General features: G+C 46.0%; 1 protein-coding gene across 2 annotated transcripts; it reads right to left on the minus strand.

The window, feature by feature from the left end:
• Positions 1-3,832: 3,832 nt before the first annotated feature.
• CIDEC (cell death inducing DFFA like effector c) lies at positions 3,833-14,334 on the minus strand. Of its 2 annotated transcripts, none has more exons than XM_077751509.1 (5): positions 14,264-14,334; positions 13,207-13,366; positions 7,517-7,675; positions 7,226-7,413; positions 3,833-4,394 (listed from the first exon to the last, which is right to left on the minus strand). In XM_077751509.1, the coding sequence occupies exons 1-5, from the start codon at positions 14,314-14,316 to the stop codon at positions 4,232-4,234; spliced, it is 723 nt and encodes a 240-aa protein (XP_077607635.1). In that variant the 5' UTR covers positions 14,317-14,334; the 3' UTR covers positions 3,833-4,231. The 2 variants fall into 2 exon arrangements, with proteins under 2 accessions (XP_077607635.1, XP_077607634.1); XM_077751508.1 differs by having other exon boundaries at positions 13,180-13,366; positions 14,264-14,316.
• Positions 14,335-19,137: the final 4,803 nt, after the last annotated feature.

Raw genomic sequence — 19,137 nt, forward strand, 5'->3', positions numbered from 1 at the left:
GTGCCGAGAAGGGCCGGCCCCCTCTTCCACAGCGCACTGATTGGTCAGACTGCCTATCAATCGGAATAGCGAGGAGGCGGGCTCAGGGGCGTGGGAAGGCGGGGCTTTGCCTTCCCCCAGGCAGAAAAAGCTTTACTTCGAGTCTATGCTTTTGAGGAAACTGAGGCACAGAGCAGCTAAGGACTTTACTCAGAATCAGAGGACTTGTCTTAGGACAAAACAGGAACGAAAGGTTAAGGTACTCTGATTACTATTCCAATTCACAGGAGCCTCTGACTTCAAAAAACCACTTTGTGGGACCCCTGGCTGGCCCAGTAGGTAGGGCTTGCGATTTTTGATGCCCACCTTGGGTGTGGAGATTAGTTAAAAATAAAATCTTAAAACAAAACACCGTTGTGCCCAGTTTTGTAAGGCAAAGTGAGGAAAACGAAAAAAAAAAAAAGCCCCCTTTGGTCCAGAAGAACAGCCTGGTGCATAATCAATCCGAAAGGAGAAAAGGGCCAGAGGGAAAATGAGATTCACTACAGCATTATGTATCAAAACAAAATCAAAACAAATCTCAAAACTAGAAACATAAATTGTCCTATGATTAGCTCCGTAGGGGACATAAATCTAATACAACACCGATTCAACATTATTTTAAACACATTTTTTACATGGTTTTTTTTTAGGTTTTATTTCTTTCTGAGAGAGAGAGAGAGAGGGAGGGAGAGACAGCGTGAGCAGGGGAGAGTCAGAGAGAGAGGGAGTCACAGAATCCGAAACAGGCTCCAGGGTCTGAGCTGTCAGCACAGACCCCGACGCGGGGATGGAACCCACGAACTGTGAGATCATGACCTGAGCCCATGTCGGACCCTTAACCGACTGAGCCACCCAGGCGCCCCAAGTTGTATTTATTTACTAAGAAAACTATAACTTTCAATTCACGGTTCAGGAAAAGACTGAAAGTCAACAGAGGAGTGGCTAAGTCAGTTGTAGCATATCCTTACCATGCAGCCATTGATTAAGGAATGTGTATGTCTGTATGTGATTATGCGAATCAGTCTCCAAAATATATTAAAGCAAGAAAGGAAAAGGAAAGGCAGTGTGACTAGACTATGCATATGTGTGTGTGATTCATATGTATGTGTTGCATCTTATGCCTTTACATTTTTGAAAGGACGCCCAAAAACGAGGTGCTGTTTGCTTCTAGAGAAGGAATCAGAGGTGAGAAGATGAATGATTTTTACCCTTTGGAATCGTGTGGTTTTTTTTTTTTTTAATCTTATTGATATGTTCTGCTGGTTTAAAAGTCTAAGCCAGGTTTGAAAGACTGTATGATTCATAAAACGTTTTAAGTGCCAGCCAGGTGCACCCCCCAAAGTAATTTTAAATAAAAATAAGTAGATGGGGCAGTGCCTGGGTGGCTCAGTCGGTTAAGTATCTGATTCTTGAGCTCAGCTCAGGTCCTTTTTTTTTTTTTTTTTTCTGAGACAGAGAGAGAGGCAGCGTGAGCTGGAGAGGGTCAGAGAGAGAGAGGGAGAGGGAGACACAGAGTCAGCTCAGGTCTTGATCTCAGTGTTGTGAGTTCAGGCCCGGTGCTGGGCTCCAGGGTGGGTGGGAAGCCTACTTAAAAAAACAAACAAACAAAAAAAAAAACAAACAGAAATAAAAATTTTTGAAAGGCTATATGATTCTACTTACGTGACATTTTAGAAAAGGAGCCAAACTATATTGGCAGGAAAGAGTCAGGGGTTGCCAGGGGCTTGGCTGGGTCGAGGATGCGGAGTAGAAAGAGCATAAAGGAACTTTTTGGCATGCTAGAAATGGTGGTTACGTAACAGTACAAATTTGCCAAAACTAAAAAAGAAAAAAAAGGCCCAAACTTAATTGTGTATCCCTTAAAAGGGAAAAAGTCATTTCATGTAAATTATACCTCAAGAAACTTATCTTCTTAATTCAAAGATTTAAATAATCAATTTGTGACTAGATGTACACAAATAGAGACAGAACTGGTAAGACATTGGGCAAGAGTGCAAGTGGTTTTTATCTTGTTTTGGGCTCAGACAGCACTGTGCTTTGTCATTAGGCCCCACAGGATTTTAAAGTCTTCTGTGCTCTCATCATAAGTACCAGCTTGAGCAAAAGTGCCCGGGGGCTGGAGCACAGTGTGCCTAATCGCAGCAAGCCTCTTCCCCACTGACGGCGCTTGGCCACAGGACGGGCCATTCGTTCCCCCCACTTGGACTGGCCTCTGGCTCTCCCGAGGCCCCGTGCTCTCTGGAAGTTTTCTTTCATAAACCCTAGCCTCCGGAAAGGCCGCCCTCTCCTGGTCACTGCCCACAGCTGGAAGGAAAGGAAGGACCTAATTTTCCCTGAACTGAAGAGGGCTCAATGCCAAGAGACTGCGGTGAGTCGCTCAAGACTTACTTTGGAAACTCTGAATCTTAGGAGGAGGAGACATTGGTACATTCCAAACTTCTGCCACCTTTAGCCCAACTTGGCTTATGACTAACTTCAAAAGAGGGACAGGTAGCTTACTTTAAAAAATAAATGTAAAAAACAAAAAGGACACCTGGCTGGCTCAGTAGGTAGAGCATTGCAGCTCTTGAAATCGAGGCTGTGAGTCCAAGCTCCACACTGGGCATTAGGTGTAGCGTTTACTTAAAAATTACCCAGGGGGGGCGCCTGGGCGGCCCAGTCGGTTAAGCATCAGACTCCGGCTCAGGTCATCGTCTTATGGTTTGTGAGTTTGAGCCCCGCGTCGGGCTCTGTGCTGACAGCTCAGAGCCTGGAGCCTGCTTCGGACTCTGTGTCTCCTTCTCTCTCTGTCCCTTCTGCTCTCTCTCTCTCTCTCCCTCTCTCTCAAAAATAAATTTTCCTTAAGTACATAAATGTTAAAAACAAAAACGAAAAAAAGAGGGACAGGTTGGTCGTAGCCTCTGCACGTGTTGACCAGGAACAACCTCTGTGCGAGTGTGAACACGGTGCCTCCGCATGGAAGGGCCTACCCCGCAGAGCCAGGCCCGCACTGAGCCAGGCCTGTAGCCATCGATCCAAGAGCAGGACAGCCCAGAATAGAAAGTATCTTCCTGTTAGCGCTGCAGCTCCTCCTACACGCGGCTGCAGGTTTGGAGCAGCTGCCAGCAATATCGCTCCCCACTCTCACTTTGGTAACAGAGGCTGTGTATAAATAAACCCATAAGGGCTTTATATTCAGGGTCAGACATGACACGGTTTTGAACCTGAGAGTCCCAGACTAAAGCACAGTCACCTACAAACTTAGCCTTTCACACTTAGGTTGTTGGAGTTGCTCTAAGTGGGAAAATGCCAGCTCGCACTGATGAGAAACTAATATTCTTTCCGGCTGCAAAACAGCTTATTTTGAAATCCTGAAGTTGATAGTACTGAACATGAAAGAGAAACTACCTGGCAAGCTACGGAGAGCATGGATGGAGGGTTGTGTTACAGCCTGATTAGTGCTTTCCCCCCTAAACACTGAGAAGGTTGTAATAAACCATAATACCGAGAAATTAAGAGTACTTAGTCCTACCCTGCCGCTCAAAGCCCTTCTGATAGGCAGATTTATGTTGCAAATTGTCCTTTATCCTATTGATCACATAGTCTGTTCAAGTGTCTGGTGAAGCAGACATTAGTTCCAGAATCAACGGCGATTCTTTTTTTGGCAGAAAAAGCCCAGTTTCCTATAACTCCACATTTGGAGAATGGTTTGACAGTAGATTCCCCTCCTCCCTTAGACCTTTCCAACCTTCCAGGCAGAACCCCACCGTCACCCCCGAAGAACACAGACAAAGATGTATGTATAGCATAAATAATTTAATGCAAACTCTCTAGGAAATATACACTAGTGGACTTGACCGTTCACTCCGGAGTGTAAGGGCCGAGGGGTCAGGAGGTGGGGAGCGAGATGAAAGTAGAGCATGTGAAGAGAGGTAGCTGAGGGGCAGACCTCATGCCTAGCCTGCCGGTGACCCGTCTTGATCGGCTAACCTGCGCTGAACAGGAAGTCGCTGGGCAGGCCAAGAACCCTCGGTTCTCCTTTGCCCGGACCACCCCAGATTTCTGGCCTTTTCCCTTGGGAGGGCTTCCTCCTTTGTAGTCCTGGGAGGGTGAGGAAGGCGTGGCAAGGTAAGAAGCTGCCCAGCTGCCGGGCTGGTAGGTGCTACTAGCTGAGCATGGGGCCCCCGTCTAGTCCGTCGTCGCTGAGGAATGCCTCCAAGGACTAGGGCCTTCACTGCAGCATCTTCAGACGGGACGGGATAAGCGATGGGGCCTTGCCCTCAGGGGACTGCCCTCCCTCTGTGGCATCCAAGAACTGTTGCATATAACATGAGGTGCCAAGCAGCACATGGCCTGTGGCCTGCATGCTGAAGAGGGCCCAACGAAGAACTTCCCTGGGTGGAAGAAAAAAGCACTGGAGTCAAAACACAAAGAAAACCCCTGCCTACAGCCTCTAAATGTCTTCCCCTCCATAATTTCACAAATTGTAGAGCGGTGTGTGAACAGGAGCAGAAGCTGCCTTCCCTTAGCAAGGGGGAAAGGGTCTACAGACATCACCTCCAGTCATGCCTTCATTGAGATGTCCATCACCTCCCTACTGTCTCATGCAAAATTCACCCTCATTTACTAAGACCTTTAATTTTCGTAATACTACTTTGGGCCAGCCAGATTAACCTCCATCCCATGGCTCTGTCCTTCATGGCCTCTGTTCTAGACTCTGAGGCCTTTCCAAGTCATGTGTAGTTTAGCTAATTTTCAGAACGCTGGACACAGAGATCTCCATGCTTGGTATTGCGGTGTAATGAGATCAGTGCTCGAGTCAAATAGGCCAGAGTTCTAATCCAGTCTTAGCCGTGTGAAGGCTGGCAAACTGCTAGAGTTTTGAGCTTCTGCTTTCCTAACCATAAAGTAAGACCAGACCATTTTGATCCCTCACAGCGTTCTGAGGTTGAAATAACAGAAGTCACTTAACTTGGAGCCTAATAGGTAGATGAATAGGGCAAAACGTGGGGTCAAGAGTCACTGGTGGAGTGCTTAATGACTTCAACCAAGTTCTTATCCAAATCTGTTTAAAAGAGATAGATGAGGGAGGGTCACTAGGGGTGTCTGGTCGTAGGGGAGATCAAGGAGGGGAAAACAAAAGGGAAATAAACTTTCTGGCTGGTATTAAAACTTTCAAACTAATAACCTTCAGTCAGTAAATGAACTTATGGTTGCGGCATAGGGAGACAAAGATAACTACAACCATAAACATCTACACATGAAAATTCTTTAAAATGATAAAGGCTATACCTGAGACGTCTACCCATTTCTCCAATCAGAGAACTAAGGCTTAAAACCAGCTGTCCAGCCATAAATAGGAAGGACATTCTGACCCAGGCTACGACGTGGATGGGCCTTGAAAACAGTACCCTCAGCGAACGAAACCAGTCACAAAGGACAAGCATAGTGTAAGCTCTCTAGAATAGGCAACTTAACACAGATAGAAAGTAGAACACAGGTTACCAGGGGCTGGGGAAAGAGGGAGTGGAGAGTTGTTGTTTAAATGGGGACAAAGTTTCAATTTGGGATGATGAAAAGTTCTGGGAATTCATAGTGGTAACTGCACAACATTGCTCAACATCGGGAATGTACTGAATGCCACTGAATTGTACACTTTTAACCAGTTAAAATGGTAAATTTTATGTTACGTATATTTTAAAAACAGCAACAACAGCAATAATAAAACTTATTAAAAATAATAAAATAAGGGGCGCCTGGGTGGTTTAGTCGGTTAAGCGTCCGACTTTCGCTTAGGTCACGATCTCGCGGTTCGTGGGTTCGAGCCCCACGTCGGGCTCTGNATTAAAAATAATAAAAAGCTGACACCACTAAGTCACCACACCTACTCCAGCGTTGTTGTTTTGATACTAACAAGTCTGCTGGGTTTAGGTCTGAGAGTCTTACCTGCCCTAAACGCACTGAGGTTAACAGCTGAAGTTTCTGCTCCAGACTTGGAAACCTACAAACTACCTGCAGCAAGCCCAGATCCAGATGGGGCATGATATGGTATCAGAGGAATATGGGATTTCCGGCCAGAGACCGAGGCTCAAGCCTGTCACTGAAGGTCATCTCGGGCAAGACCTCAATTCCCTCAGAGTGGAAGTGCACAGAATAAACCCCGAAAGCCAAGAAGATCTGGTGCGCTCTAGCTCTGGGGACCCTGAGCCGGATTTCTCGGAAGGCCTCTAAGAACAAGGATCTTATGCGCTTTCATTCATTCGAATTACTGCTCTGTGCCAGCATTCATCAAGGTCCTGGGGGCAGCAGAAATTTTTCCCGTTGTAGAGCTTGTTCTGATGCCTTGTTTATCTCTGGATCTTAGGCTTACATCATAGGGCCAGGCATGCGGTGGGTGCTCAGTAGATGCTAAATGAAGCAACTGGGGAGGAGTAGACTCTCTCAGAAGAAACGGGCAAGAAGCCGTGCTCCGCTACTCCCTAGCTTTGTGGCTTTGGATGTGTGTGCGTCGGTGACTGCATCCTCCTGATAGGGTAAGAATTCATCGGCGCACCAGCAGCACAGCTGAAATTGGGAAACGTCACCCAAACAGTACTTGTCTTATGAGTTAACATATTCTCATGCTTCCTGCATTACTGGATTAGATTTCCAAAGTAAAGTAAAACGTTTGAAAGAAGTGCATTCAACAATACACGTGATTATTGTCCACCGACTTGCAAGTTAATCCCATCTGTGGAAGAACAGTCATTTCATCCCTTACCACCCCCATGGAAGAATACAGTTTTGTATCTGTGAATTTGTCTCTTGATGGACCTGTGTACGTTGGCGGGATTTCAAATTCTCCTTTGAACTGATTGTAACTTCTTGCTGGTTCTCTCCATAATTAATGGGTTCGATAAAATCTTTGACACATGTTCATTTTTTAAAAATCAATTAGAAGACTACTTAGGAAAACTTACTACTTTAGGTGAAAAAATAAGCCGTGATGGTGGAAGGGAATTAGAAAAGTAAAGTATTCCAGTTCCACCTGGAGGAGATACGTGTACCCCTTGGGCCTCTGCTAAAGCACTAGTTCAGCCATAAAGTTCTAGTCAAATGCTGCCATGCTTTGTCAGCATCAACGCTAGTCTTAGGCCCTAGAAAGCTGAGGTCCACGTGACCTCAGAGAGGGGCTCTCTCGTTGCCGAATACCCACCCCATCCCCAGCTAACCCCAGTTCACTCACTTCATGATGCGCTTGGCCCGGTAGCAGTGCAGGTCATAGGAAAGGGAGTATGTGCCGTACAGAGTGGCCTTCACATTCAGGCAACCAATGAAGTCCTGTGGGTTCATCTTGTAGAGGTCAAAGGTCACACGGGCCACATCAATCTTCTTGGCGGGCTTATGGGAGAGGGAGAGTTGGTACCTAGTACTCTGTATCAAGAGAAGCCTATGGTTGGCAACCCACCCCCACCCCTAACAAGAGGACTTCTCCCAGACTCCTCATGTTCTCCCTACCACACAGGCGGGACCTCACCTTCTCTGATGGGGGCTGCCATTTCTGCCCCTTCTGGAGGACCATGAACACCGTGTCATCCACCAGCGTTTGGAAATACTCTTCTGTGTCTACAATCGTACCATCTTCCTCCAGTACCAGGAAGAAGGGCTTGTCTGCCAGCATCAGGGTGTCCCGGACCTGGAGAATAAGATCAGTGATGTTTCAGGGCGCCTGGATGGCTCAGTCAGTTAAGCATCTGACTTTGGCTCAGGTCATGATCTCACGGTTCATGGGTTCAAGCCCCGTGTCGGGCTCTGTGCTGACAGCCAGCTCAGAGCCTGGAGTCTGTTTTGGATTCTGTGTCTCCCTCTCTCTCTGACCCTCCCCTGCTCACATTGTCTCTCTCTCTCTCTTAGAAATAAATAAAACATTAAAAAATAAGATAAATAAAAAAATTTTTTTAAATCAGTGATGTTTCTGCCATCCCCATGCAGCCACAGAGCATGAGGATGATATTACATCATCTCAGCTACCAGGGAAAGAGCAAGTGGATAAGGATCTAGGGAAGAAGGCCTGGATCCCAGGCTCTTACTGTGGGATCATGATCCAAAGATTCTATATTATGGTCCTTTTTGGCACCTGGCTTCATGGTTATGTTCTAGAACAGTGTTGTCCAATAAAAATATAATGGGAATCACATATGTAAGATATAATTCACATGTCATAACATTCACCCTTAAAAATTTTTTTAAATATTTACATTTAAGAGAGAGAGAGAGAGAGAGAGAAACAGAAAGCGAGCCAAGGAGGGGCAGACAGTGAGGGAGATGCAGAATCCGAAGTAGGCTCCAGGCTCTGACCTGTGAGCACAGAGCCCGATGTGGGACTTGAACCCATGAACTGCAAGATCATGACCTGACCCAAAGTCAGACACTTATCTGATTGAGCTGTTCAGGTGCCCCCAAATTCACCTTTAAAGTATACAATTAATGAGGTGCCTGGGTGGCTCAGTCGGCTAAGCGTCAGACTCTTCGTTTCAGTAGGGGTCATGATCTTGTGGTTTGTGGCTTCAATCCCCACATCAGACTCTGTGTTGATGGTGTGGAGCCTGCTTGGGAATCTCTTTCCCTGTCTCTCTGTCCCTCCCCTGCTCTCTCTCTCTCTCTCAAAATAGTAAATGAATAAACTTCTAAAAAAAAAAAAAGATGTAAAGTATACAATTCAGTGTGCTTTAGAATATTCACAAAGTTGTACAATCATCACTACTATCTCATTTTAGAACATTTTCATCACCCCAGAAGAAACCCAGTACCCATTAGCATTCATTCCTCATCCCCCAACCCAAGACAACCTCTACTGTCTGTCTCTATGGATTTGCCTTTTCTGGACATTTCATATAAATGGAATCATATAATATGTGGTCTTCTTAGACTAGCTTCTTTCCCTCAGTGTGTTTCCAAGGTTCATCTATGTTGTAGCATGATTTATTTCTTTTTCTGGCCAAATAATATTCTACTGTATAGATATATCACCTTTTTAATCCATCCATCTTTTAATATACACATTTGGGTTGTTTCCATTTTTTGAGTATTATGAATACTGCTGTTATAGTATTCATGTACAAATTTGGTGAGTGAACATGTTTTCAGTTTTCCTGGGTATATACCTAGGACTGAAAATGCTGAGTCACACAATTAACTGTATGTTTAACTTTTTGAGGAGCTACAAAACTGTCTTCCAAAGCAGCTGTATCATTTTATATTCCCACTGGCAATGTGTGAAGATTCCAGTGTCTTCACGTCTTTATTGATGCTTGTTATTGTCTGTCCTTTATTTATTTTTTACTTTTTTAATGTTTATTTTTTTGGGGGGGCAGAGAGAGAGAGGGAGTGTCTGTCCTGTATTTTAGCCATTCTAGTGGGTATGAAGCAGTTTTTATTTGAATTTCCCTAATGACTAATGCTGTTGAAAATCTTTTCATGTTATTAGCCATTTATATATATATATTTTTTAATTTTTTAATGTTTATTTATTTTTGGGAGAGAGAGAGGAGAGGTAGAGAGAGAGGATCCCAAGCAGGTTCTGTGCCATCAGCGCAGAGCCTGACACAGGGCTGTAACTCACAAACTGTGAGTCATGACCTGAGCTGAGATCAAGAGCCAGATGTGTAACTGCCTGAGCCACCCAGGTGCCCCATTTATGGGTTTTCTTTAGAGAAAGTCTATTCCATTTCTTTGCGCTGTTTCTAATTGGGTTGTCTTTTTATTGTTGAGTTATAGAAGTTCTTTATGCATTCTTGATATTAGATCCTTATCATATGAGATTTGCAAATATTTTCTCCCATTTGCAGGTTGTCTTTTAATTTTGCTAATAATGTATATTGATACACAGAAGTGTTTAATGTTGATGAAGATTAATTTTTCCCTCTGATTGCTTGTGCTTTGATGCCTTATCTAAGAAACCAAAGTCATGAAGACTTACACCTATGTTTATTTCTAAGAGTTTTATAGTTTGAGCTCTTTGATACATTTTGACTCAATTTTGTTCATGCTGTGAGGTAAGGATGCACCTTCATTATTTTGCATTGGATATTCCATTGTCCCAGCACCACTTATTGAGAAGGCTTTCTTTCTCCTGTCAAAAATCAATCGACCAGAGATACGTGAGCTTATTTCTGGAGTTTCAGTTCCATTCTCCCAGTTTGCATGTATTATGGGCTAAATTGTGTACCTCCCATATTCACATCTTGAAATCCTAAGTCTCAGTACCTCAGGCTATCTTTGTAGATAAAGTCTTTAAAGAGGTAATTAAAATGGTGTCATTAAGATGGGCCCTAATCCAATACTGGTATTCTTTTTTTTTTTTAATAGTTTATTCATTTTTGAGAGAGAGAGAGAGACAGAGAGACAGAGCATGAGTGGGAGAGGGGCGGAGAGAGAGGGAGACACAGAATCTGAAACAGGCTCCAGGCTCTGAGCTAGCTGTCAGCACAGAGCCCGATGCAGGGCCCAAACCCACTAACCATGAGATCTGACCTGAGCCAAAGTTGGACGCTCAACCAACTGAGCCACCCAGGTACCCCCAATACTGGTATTCTTATAAGAAGGGGAGATTAGGCTAAAGAGACATATCCCTGAGGGAAGACCATGTAAACATGAAGACAGCCATCTATAAGTCAAGAACAGAGGCCTCAGAATAAACCAACCCTGACAGCACCTTGATCTCAGACTTCCAGCCTCCAGATTTAAGAGAAAATAAATTTCTGCTGTTTAAGTATCAGTCTGTGGTACTTTAATATGGAAGCCCTAGAAAACTAATAGAGTATCTATCCTTATGTCGATACCACAGAGTTGATTACTGTAGCTTTGTAGTAAGTTTCGGAATCAGGAAGTGTGAGTCTTCCAATTTTGTCTTTTTCCAAGATTCTTTTAGCTATTTTGACTCCATTGTATTTCTGTATACATTTTAGGATAAGCTTGTCAGTGTCCACAAAAAGAGTGGCTGGAATGTTGATGGGGATTGCACTGAATCTGCAGATCAATTTGGGAAATATTGCCATCTTAACAGCATTAAGTCTTCCAGGAGGTCATGACCTGAGACAAAATCAAAGGTCAAACGCTCAACCAACTGAGCTCTTTGGAGAATTTTTAAAAAATTAATTTTGAGGGGCACCTAGGTGGCTCAGTTGATTGAGTGTCTGACTCTTGATTTCGGCTCCAGTCATGATCTCACAGTTCATGGAGTTCGAGCCCCGAATCTGGCTCTCTGCTGTCAGCACCAAGCCCTCTTTGTATGCTCTGTCCCCATCTTTATCTGCCCCCCTCTGTCTCTGTCTCTCAAAAATAAACATTAAAAAAATAATAATAAATTTAAAATCCTCCATAGAATTATTGTTATCTTTTAAAATGAAATCCCTCTGTTCTTTGCCACGGCCAATTAGGGACTATACTCTGGTCACTCTGCCAACCATATCACCTAACCCTCTTGCTCTCACTCTCTGCTCCTTTCTTTATATTGTGATACTTGGAAAAGCAGTCCAGATAGGCTGATGTCCTCCCAGCTCCATTGGTAAGATTCACTTCTGACCTGTGTTCCGTCTTACAGATGAAACCTCGCTCTTGCTTCTCCCTGCATCTCTTGGAGTTAGGACTCTGACTTGGGGTCCCTAAACTCAGTGGCTCTAAGAATCTCCTGAAGCAACTGCTTAAAATGACAGTTTCTGAGCCTCACTTGTGACCTAATCAGTCCCAGAGTGTGCATTTTGGGAAGCTATGTGTGACCAAGTCCATTTTGGTACAGGAAGTGGTCCCCAGACCTCAGGTGAAAAAACACTACCAAGTCTAGACTCAAGTGTGAAACAGTCCTTTCGATTCAGGGCATAAAAAATTGGTGTGTCACAGCTACACACCTCACAAGAGAGGGGAGATTGGCTCCCATGAAGAAAAACAGACAGCAAATAGGGGAGGGACTCTGGAATAGAGGCTTAAGTCAGCTATGATTTCTTTTTTACTTTTTAATTTTTTTAATGTTTTATTTATTTCTGGGAGAGAGAGAGACAGCGTGAGCAGGGGAGGGTCAGAGAGAGAGGGAGTCACAGACTCTGAAACAGGCTCCAGGCTCTGAGCTGGCAGTCAGCACAGAGCCCGACGCGGGGCTCGAACCCACGAACCGCGAGATCATGACCTAAGCGAAAGTCGGACGCTTAACCGACTAAGCCACCCAGGCGCCCCAGTCAGCTAAGATTTCTATATGTTAAACAGACTGTAGTAATGAGAAGCCTAATCAAATGTGTGATTTGTGCCAGGCAACTGGGTCATCCCCTGGAGTGCATAAGCTAATGGGGAAGTGAGGCATAAGATTAATATGGAGCCAGATTAGATGAGGCTGTAGGAGAGGCTGGGGAGAAGTTACCCCCAGCCTGGTAGAGAGGGAACATGGAAACGGGGAAGGGTGTCATTCTTGGCAGCTGTTACTACCATCCACAAGACCTGTGTGTCTTTTGTTTCCTGCTCTGGAAGCTTACCTGATCAATAGTTTAAAGAAAGTCCTCCACAGCTATTAACAAAGCCTGCCATGGAAAGCCAGGGGAGGAGATGGATTGAAGAACTGCCATGGCTGAAAGTCAGGCTTACCTATTTCCCCAACTTCCAGGCATGTGTACAAGGGGAAAAAGAACCTAAGGGTGTTTCCAGTAAGAAAAAAATGCCCCAGGGGCACCTGGATGGCTCAGTCAGTTAAAAGTCTGACTCTTGGTTTTGGCTCAGGTCGTGACAGTTGGGGAGTTCGAGCCCCATGCTGGGCTCTGCACTGACAGCATGGAGCTACTTGGGGTTTCTCTCTCCCTCTGTCTCCCCCTTCCCAGTCTGCTCTATATCTCAAAAAATAAACAAACATTAAGAAAAATAATAAAAGAAAAATATGCTCTGAAAGTACCAGTGATTTACTGTTGTAGATATAGGGCGGCAATCCTGTAGGTATTATACTACAATATAGTGTCCTTCCCCTGTCACCAGACAGATACCATTAATCCATGGGACAGCAGTGCAGGTAGGCATTACTAACTCATGAGAGCTGGCGTCAGAAAGGAAATTTTTCCACCATCTAACCCAGGAACTCCATCGCAGCTGAACTCCCAGCTCATGACCCGGAGGACAGAGGCAGCCAGCAGGGCCAGCTCTCAGCCACAGGCCCAGCGGTTGCACTGTGCTGAGCGTCGTCCTGTCCCTCACCTTGCGCAGGAGGTCCTTGAGACTGTGCGCCATGATGCCCTTCCGCACACTCCGGTCAGCAGTACTAATTCTGCAGGGCCGCGCCTTGGAGGTCTCCAGGCTGGACTCGGTCACTAGCTGCTGGGTCACCATTGAGGTGCACGTACTCACTGCCACATGCCTGGGGGGCAATTTGGAGTATCAGAATAAGCAGCCTGCTGCCTCCCAGCCCTCACCCCACTCCGGGAACTAACTCCCCTACCCCTACGTGTAGGTTGAGCTCATCGTATTCCTCTTCCTCTGTCACCCACCACGCTTGCTCTAAGTCTTAGTGGCCTCACTCAAAGTCCTGTTAGATCAATGCATCTCAGACTTCAGTGACCTTAGCAAGTCCTTTGGAGACCTGATTCGGATTCAGGAGGTCTGGGTGGAAGCTGGGAGTCTACATGTCTAATACGTTTCAAAGTGACATTAACGCTGTTGGCTGACACTGACCATGATGAGTAGCAAGGTGACAGAAGACCCATCCCACACTCCCCCAGGACCACTGTCCTTTCTTGGCCTCTGTCTTCCCACCCGTAAGGTGAAATGAAGTGGAAAAGCTGAGGTCAATGTAAGGTAGTTTTGAATTCTGATATACACAATGTAGAACCAGAAGTAGAGGGGAAACCTGGGTTTGGAGTCAGACCCAAGTTTGAATCCTGGCTCTACTACCCATTTGTTAGGTGATGAAGAGCATCCATGCTGTGCCTCAACGTCCCCATCTATTAATTTGGTATAATAATCCCCACTTCCCAAAATTGCAGTGAGGTTTAAGTGAGATCAAGAATGAAGCCCCAAGCGCAGTGTCTACCTTTTTCTACTCAATACATGGCGGCAGTGTGGGGAGAGGATAGCAACTTTAAAGTCACCTGAGGGTGTGTCAAAAGGGCAAAATCTGGGACCTACTTTAGACCTCCTAAATCAACATCTCCATTTTAACAAGATGCCCTGGTGACTCAGGAGCTTGTTGAAGTTTGAGGTCTGTCTTACAGCTCACACGTAGCTCCCCTTTGTTTCTACGCTTGGCTCTCCTCACCTGGAGAAGGACTTGGGGTAGAGGAGGCTCAGGGACTTCATGGCGTATTCCATCCTTGTCACCTGGATAGTGTTGGACCTGGGAAGGAAGTAGAAAAGCTAGTTAGGGTAGGAACAGAAGGCTCGCTCTCACCGATCATTCAACACAGTGCAGCCCCACCCCCAGCCAGTGAACCTCCACCCTGGTCTCTCCTCTCGACTCACACATGCCTTCCCAGCCCCCCTGCCCAATCCCACGCATGCCAACGGAGAGCCCCTCTGAACCCAGGCTCAACCCACTCGGCAGCTGCCGCTTCCTCCCCAGGACTACTCACTCCATGTTTCTCTGACCCTGGCTCTGGTCGCACTGATCAGGGATCCCCAGCTGGGGCCGAAGACGCCCTGCCTGGTTAGTTCCTGTCCCTGGGGGCACAGTCCACTCTGCGCTGGCAGGAGGTGAGTCACGCCACCTCTGTCTTCTGGGGATTGTTCCCTCACCTACAGTCCAGAGACCTCGCAGGCTAGGCTCCCACAGCCCAGGCAGCCCGCTTTCAGCCCCCTCTCTCTTTCGTGTGTCCCTGAACAGACTGAGCCCCTCATGAGGCTTTCCACCGGCCAAAGGGATTTTCTGTGGCAATGGATGATAGATAACGTTCTCCCCAGTCCCAGAGCTGCGAGCTTCACATGGCTGTTGAGCACTGGAAATAGCTGGACTTTTAACTTTAGTTAATGTTGACTAATTTGTTTATTATTATTTTTTAATGTTAACTAATTTAAACTGAAATAGCCACTGTGGCTTTCAGCTACTGGCGACCATACTGAACAGAAGAGATCCTGCTGACAGCCCCGGGCTCACCTGTCGCTTTCTCTCCTAAATCTCTCTGCTTGAGCTCTCGCAAGCTCCAACCCTCTGCACACACAGCTCCCTCCACCTGCGACAAACTCCTCTGGCCCAGGGCTAAACGTATGCAGCCTTGAAGCCCCCACTTCACTGTTTTCCACACTTGGGAAAGCCTTTTTAGACGGCTCACACGTGCCCTCTTCACCTTGCCCTGCCTACTTCCTAGCCAGCTGTGCGTCATTGTCTGTTTCTGCCTTAGCCTCACCGATCCGTGGGTGCCTCGCCTTGGGGTTCTCCGGCTTCCCAGCGCACACAGGGCCTGACACAGTGCACGGGGCTTAAGGAGTGGCCATGGAACGAGGAGCCCCCCTCCCCAGTCGGGTAAAACCAGTCTTTCCTTCTAACAACTTGGGGATCCCCTAGGCCGGCCCTATCTGTGAACCCCCCAGCTAGCACTACCTAGTCCGCTTGCTTCAGCCTCTCTCCTCACTCCCCATCCGGAGCCAAACTCTGTCAAGCCCACGTCACCTGCTCTCCAGGAGCTGCCCCGGCAAAGCCCCCAAAACAAAAACTTACCTCCCCCTCACAGCTTCCTTCCTTCCTTAGGACACTGCCCAGCCCAGCCCTCCCTCCCTCCATTTTATGCCCAGCTCCCAGGGAAGCCCCTCCCCGGTCTTCAGCCCCAGCTGGGGAAAAGAGCAGGGGCGGGAGTGTGCAGTTCTCACCCTTGGGATTTGGGGCCGGCCTAACTTCCAGAAACGGCCCGAAAGGAGGGGAAGAGGCATGTTTTGAAAGCTTTGGGACAGGCTCAGGACGTGCTGTCAAGCACAGAGGGCACGGAAAACAGGCAGACGTGGGGTGTGTTCCCAGCTCCACTTGAGTTCACTGAGTGTAGACCAATTACCTCACTTCTGTGAGCCTGTTTCTCTCACCTGTTCGACAGAGGTAATGATGTCCCCTGTGTTAGGGGATTGAGGTGAGGATTTGTGATAATAAAAGTAAATGGCTTTGTAACAGAGACACTTAACAGGTAGAAGTGAATATTGGTGTCATAGTATAGTTATTTAATAATAGTAGAGGGGCGCCTGGGTGGCTCAGTCAATTGAGTGTTCCACTTTGGCTGAGGTCATGATCTCACGGTTTGTGACTTCAGGCCCCACATCTGGTTCACTGCTGTTAGCACAGAACCTGCTTTGCACCCTCTGTCCCCATATCTCTCTGCCCCTTCCCCACTCGCGCTCTCAGAAATAAATGAACAACAACAAAATAATAGTGGGGACGAAGGCCAGCTGGAATGTGTAGTGGCTAAGAGTGTAAGGTCTTACCCTTGACCCAGCAATCCTACCTCTATATATATTCCTTGTATCTCCTTCTGTTTTCATTATATATATATACATATACATACATACATACATATATTATAAATATATATTATTATTTTTAAATGTTTTATTTATTTCTGAGAGAGAGAGAGCAGCAGGGGAGGGTCAGAGAGAGAGGGAGACACAGAATCTGAAACAGGCTCCAGGCTCTGAGCTGTCAGCACAGAGCCCGACGTGGGGCTCAAACCCACCAACCATGGGATCATGACTGGAGCCAAAGTCGGACGCTCAACCGACTGAGCCACCCAGGTGCCCCTAAATATATATATTTTAACCACACCCAACTAGCTAGTTTTATTGGAGGAGGGCATGTGGAGTTAGCAATGTGAAGACAGTAGGGACCTGAGGTTGGGAAGAACACCCTCTCCTCCCCATACATGCCTAAAGCCCCAAATAAAAAATAACCAACTGTGGGAGAGCATCTGAGTCAGTAACTGAGGGCTGGGAAGGGGACATGGAACTCAAGGGCAGCAGAAGAGATCGTGCATGTGCTGGAAGGGCCCAGAAGCAGCCGCAGTGTGAGTAACATGAGTACAAGTCTCTGTGTCTTCCACAGAGATCAGTATAAATACAGAGAGAGAAGCTGTTCACTTTCCCCTCCTCTCCCCTCTGCTCATGCTGCCTGCCATGGCCCTCTTTCCATGTATATAGATATTCAAGAGAAATGAAAACATATGTCCACCCCAAAACTTATACACGGGTGTTCATAGCATTATTCGTAATAGCCAAAAGGTGGGAACAACTCAAATGTACATAAATTGATGAATGGATTTCATCAATAAAAATATAAAATATAAAAATGTGGCATATGCAACAAACCATAAGAGACCCTTTAAAATTTTTGTAAATGTTTTATTTATTTTTGAGAGAGACAGCGTGAACAGGGGAGGGTCAGAGAGAGAGGGAGACACAGAATCCGAAACAGGCTCCAGGCTCTGAGGTGGCTGTCAACACAGAGCCTGACGCAGGGCTCGAACCTATGAACCGTGAGGTCATGACCTGAGCCTAAGTCAGATGCTTAACTGACTGAACCACCCAGGCGCCCCAAGAGACTCTTTTTTAATGTTCATTTATTTGTTTTCGAGAGAGACAGTGTGTGAGTGGGGGAGGGGCAGAGAGCGAGGGAGACAGAGAATCCAAAGCAGGCTCCGCACTGTCAGCGCAGAGCCTGACTGGGGGCAAGAACTCACGAACCAAGAGATCATGACACCGTGAGATCATGACCTGAGGGGAAGTCAGACACTTAACCAACCACGCCACCCGGGTGCCCTGTGAGAGACTCTCAACTATAGAAAACAAACTCAGGGTTGCTGGAAGGGAGGTGGGTGGGGGATGGGCTAAATGGGTGATGGGCACGAATGAGAGCACTTGTTATGATGAACATTGGGTGTTATATTTCAGCAATGAGTCACTAAATTCTACTTCTGAAACCAATATACACTATATGTTAACTAACTAGAATTTAAATAAAAACTTGAAACGAAACAAAATATGGCATATTCGTAATGTAATATTATTTGTCAATAAAAAGGATACATGCTGCTATACAGATAAACTTTGAAAACGTGCAAAGTGAAAGAAGCCAGCCACAAAAGACCATATACATACGTGGATGATTCCTGTTGTATGAAATGTCTAGAATACGCAAAACTATAAAGACAGAAAATAAATTGGTGGCCGCTTAGAGCTGGGAAAGGAGGGGGATGGGGAATGATTTTAAGGGGAGCCATGTGGTTTCTTTCAGGAGAGGTAAAAATGTTCTAACCAATCTAATCACCATCTATTTTTAAAATTATTTAAATGTGTATTTATTTTTATTTTTATTTTTTTAATGTTTTTTATTTATTTCTAGGAGAGAGAGAGAGAGACAGCATGAGCAGGGGAGGGTCAGAGAGAGAGAGGGAGCCACAGACTGAAACAGTCTCCAGGCTCTGAGCTGGCAGTCAGCACAGAGCCCAGTGCAGGGCTCGAGCCCACGAACCGCGAGATCATGACCTAAGCGAAAGTCGGACGCTTAACGGACTAAGCCACCCAGGCGCCCCAAATATGTATTTATTTTTGAGAGACAGAGAGTGTGAGCAGGGGAAGGGCACAGAGAGAGGGGGACACAGAATCTGAATCAGGCTTCAGGCTCTGAGCTATGGGCACAGAGCCCAACGTGGTGAGATCATGACCTGACTCAAAGTCAGACACTTAACCGACTGAGCCCCCCAGGCGCCCCTAATCACCGTCTATTTTAATGATGGTTGCACAAACTGAAAATGTACTAAACCATTGACTTGATCCCTAGAGTCAGTGAATTGTGTGATATGTGAATTACGTCTCCAGAAAACTCTTTGTTTGTTTGTTTGTTTGTTGCTACTTTTATAAGTGATTCATAAGACTGTTAAAAAAAAAAAAAGAAAAAAGAGTTCAGGTGCAGCAGGATGGCCCAGTAGGTTAAGTGACTCTTGATTTTCGCTCATGATCTCGGTGGTAGGATCAAGCTCCATGTCTCCACAGAGGGCTCTACACTGGGCATGGAGCTGCTTGGGATTCTCTCTCTCCCTTTCTCTCTCCTCTCCCCTGCTCGCTCTCTCTCAAAATAAATAAATAAACTTTAAAAACATAAATAAAACAAAATAAAAAATTAAACAAATTTTTAAAAGGAGTTCACATTGTGTAGCATCACCC

This window comes from Crocuta crocuta, unplaced genomic scaffold, assembly GCF_008692635.1.
Source record: "Crocuta crocuta isolate KB4526 unplaced genomic scaffold, BGI_CrCroc_1.0 scaffold69, whole genome shotgun sequence".
In the NCBI taxonomy this organism is placed as follows: Eukaryota; Metazoa; Chordata; class Mammalia; order Carnivora; family Hyaenidae; genus Crocuta; species Crocuta crocuta.

Coding starts and splice junctions, on each gene's coding strand:
- CIDEC (XM_077751508.1), bottom strand. CDS start 14,316: ATGGAATACGCCATGAAGTCCCTGAGCCTCCTCTACCCCAAGTCCTTC. Junction 7,676..13,179: donor ACAGGACGACGCTCAGCACA/GTGCAACCGCTG, acceptor CTTATTCTCCAG/GTCCGGGACACCCTGATGCT. Junction 7,414..7,516: donor GGCAGCCCCCATCAGAGAAG/GTGAGGTCCCGC, acceptor CTCTTGATACAG/AGTACTAGGTACCAACTCTC.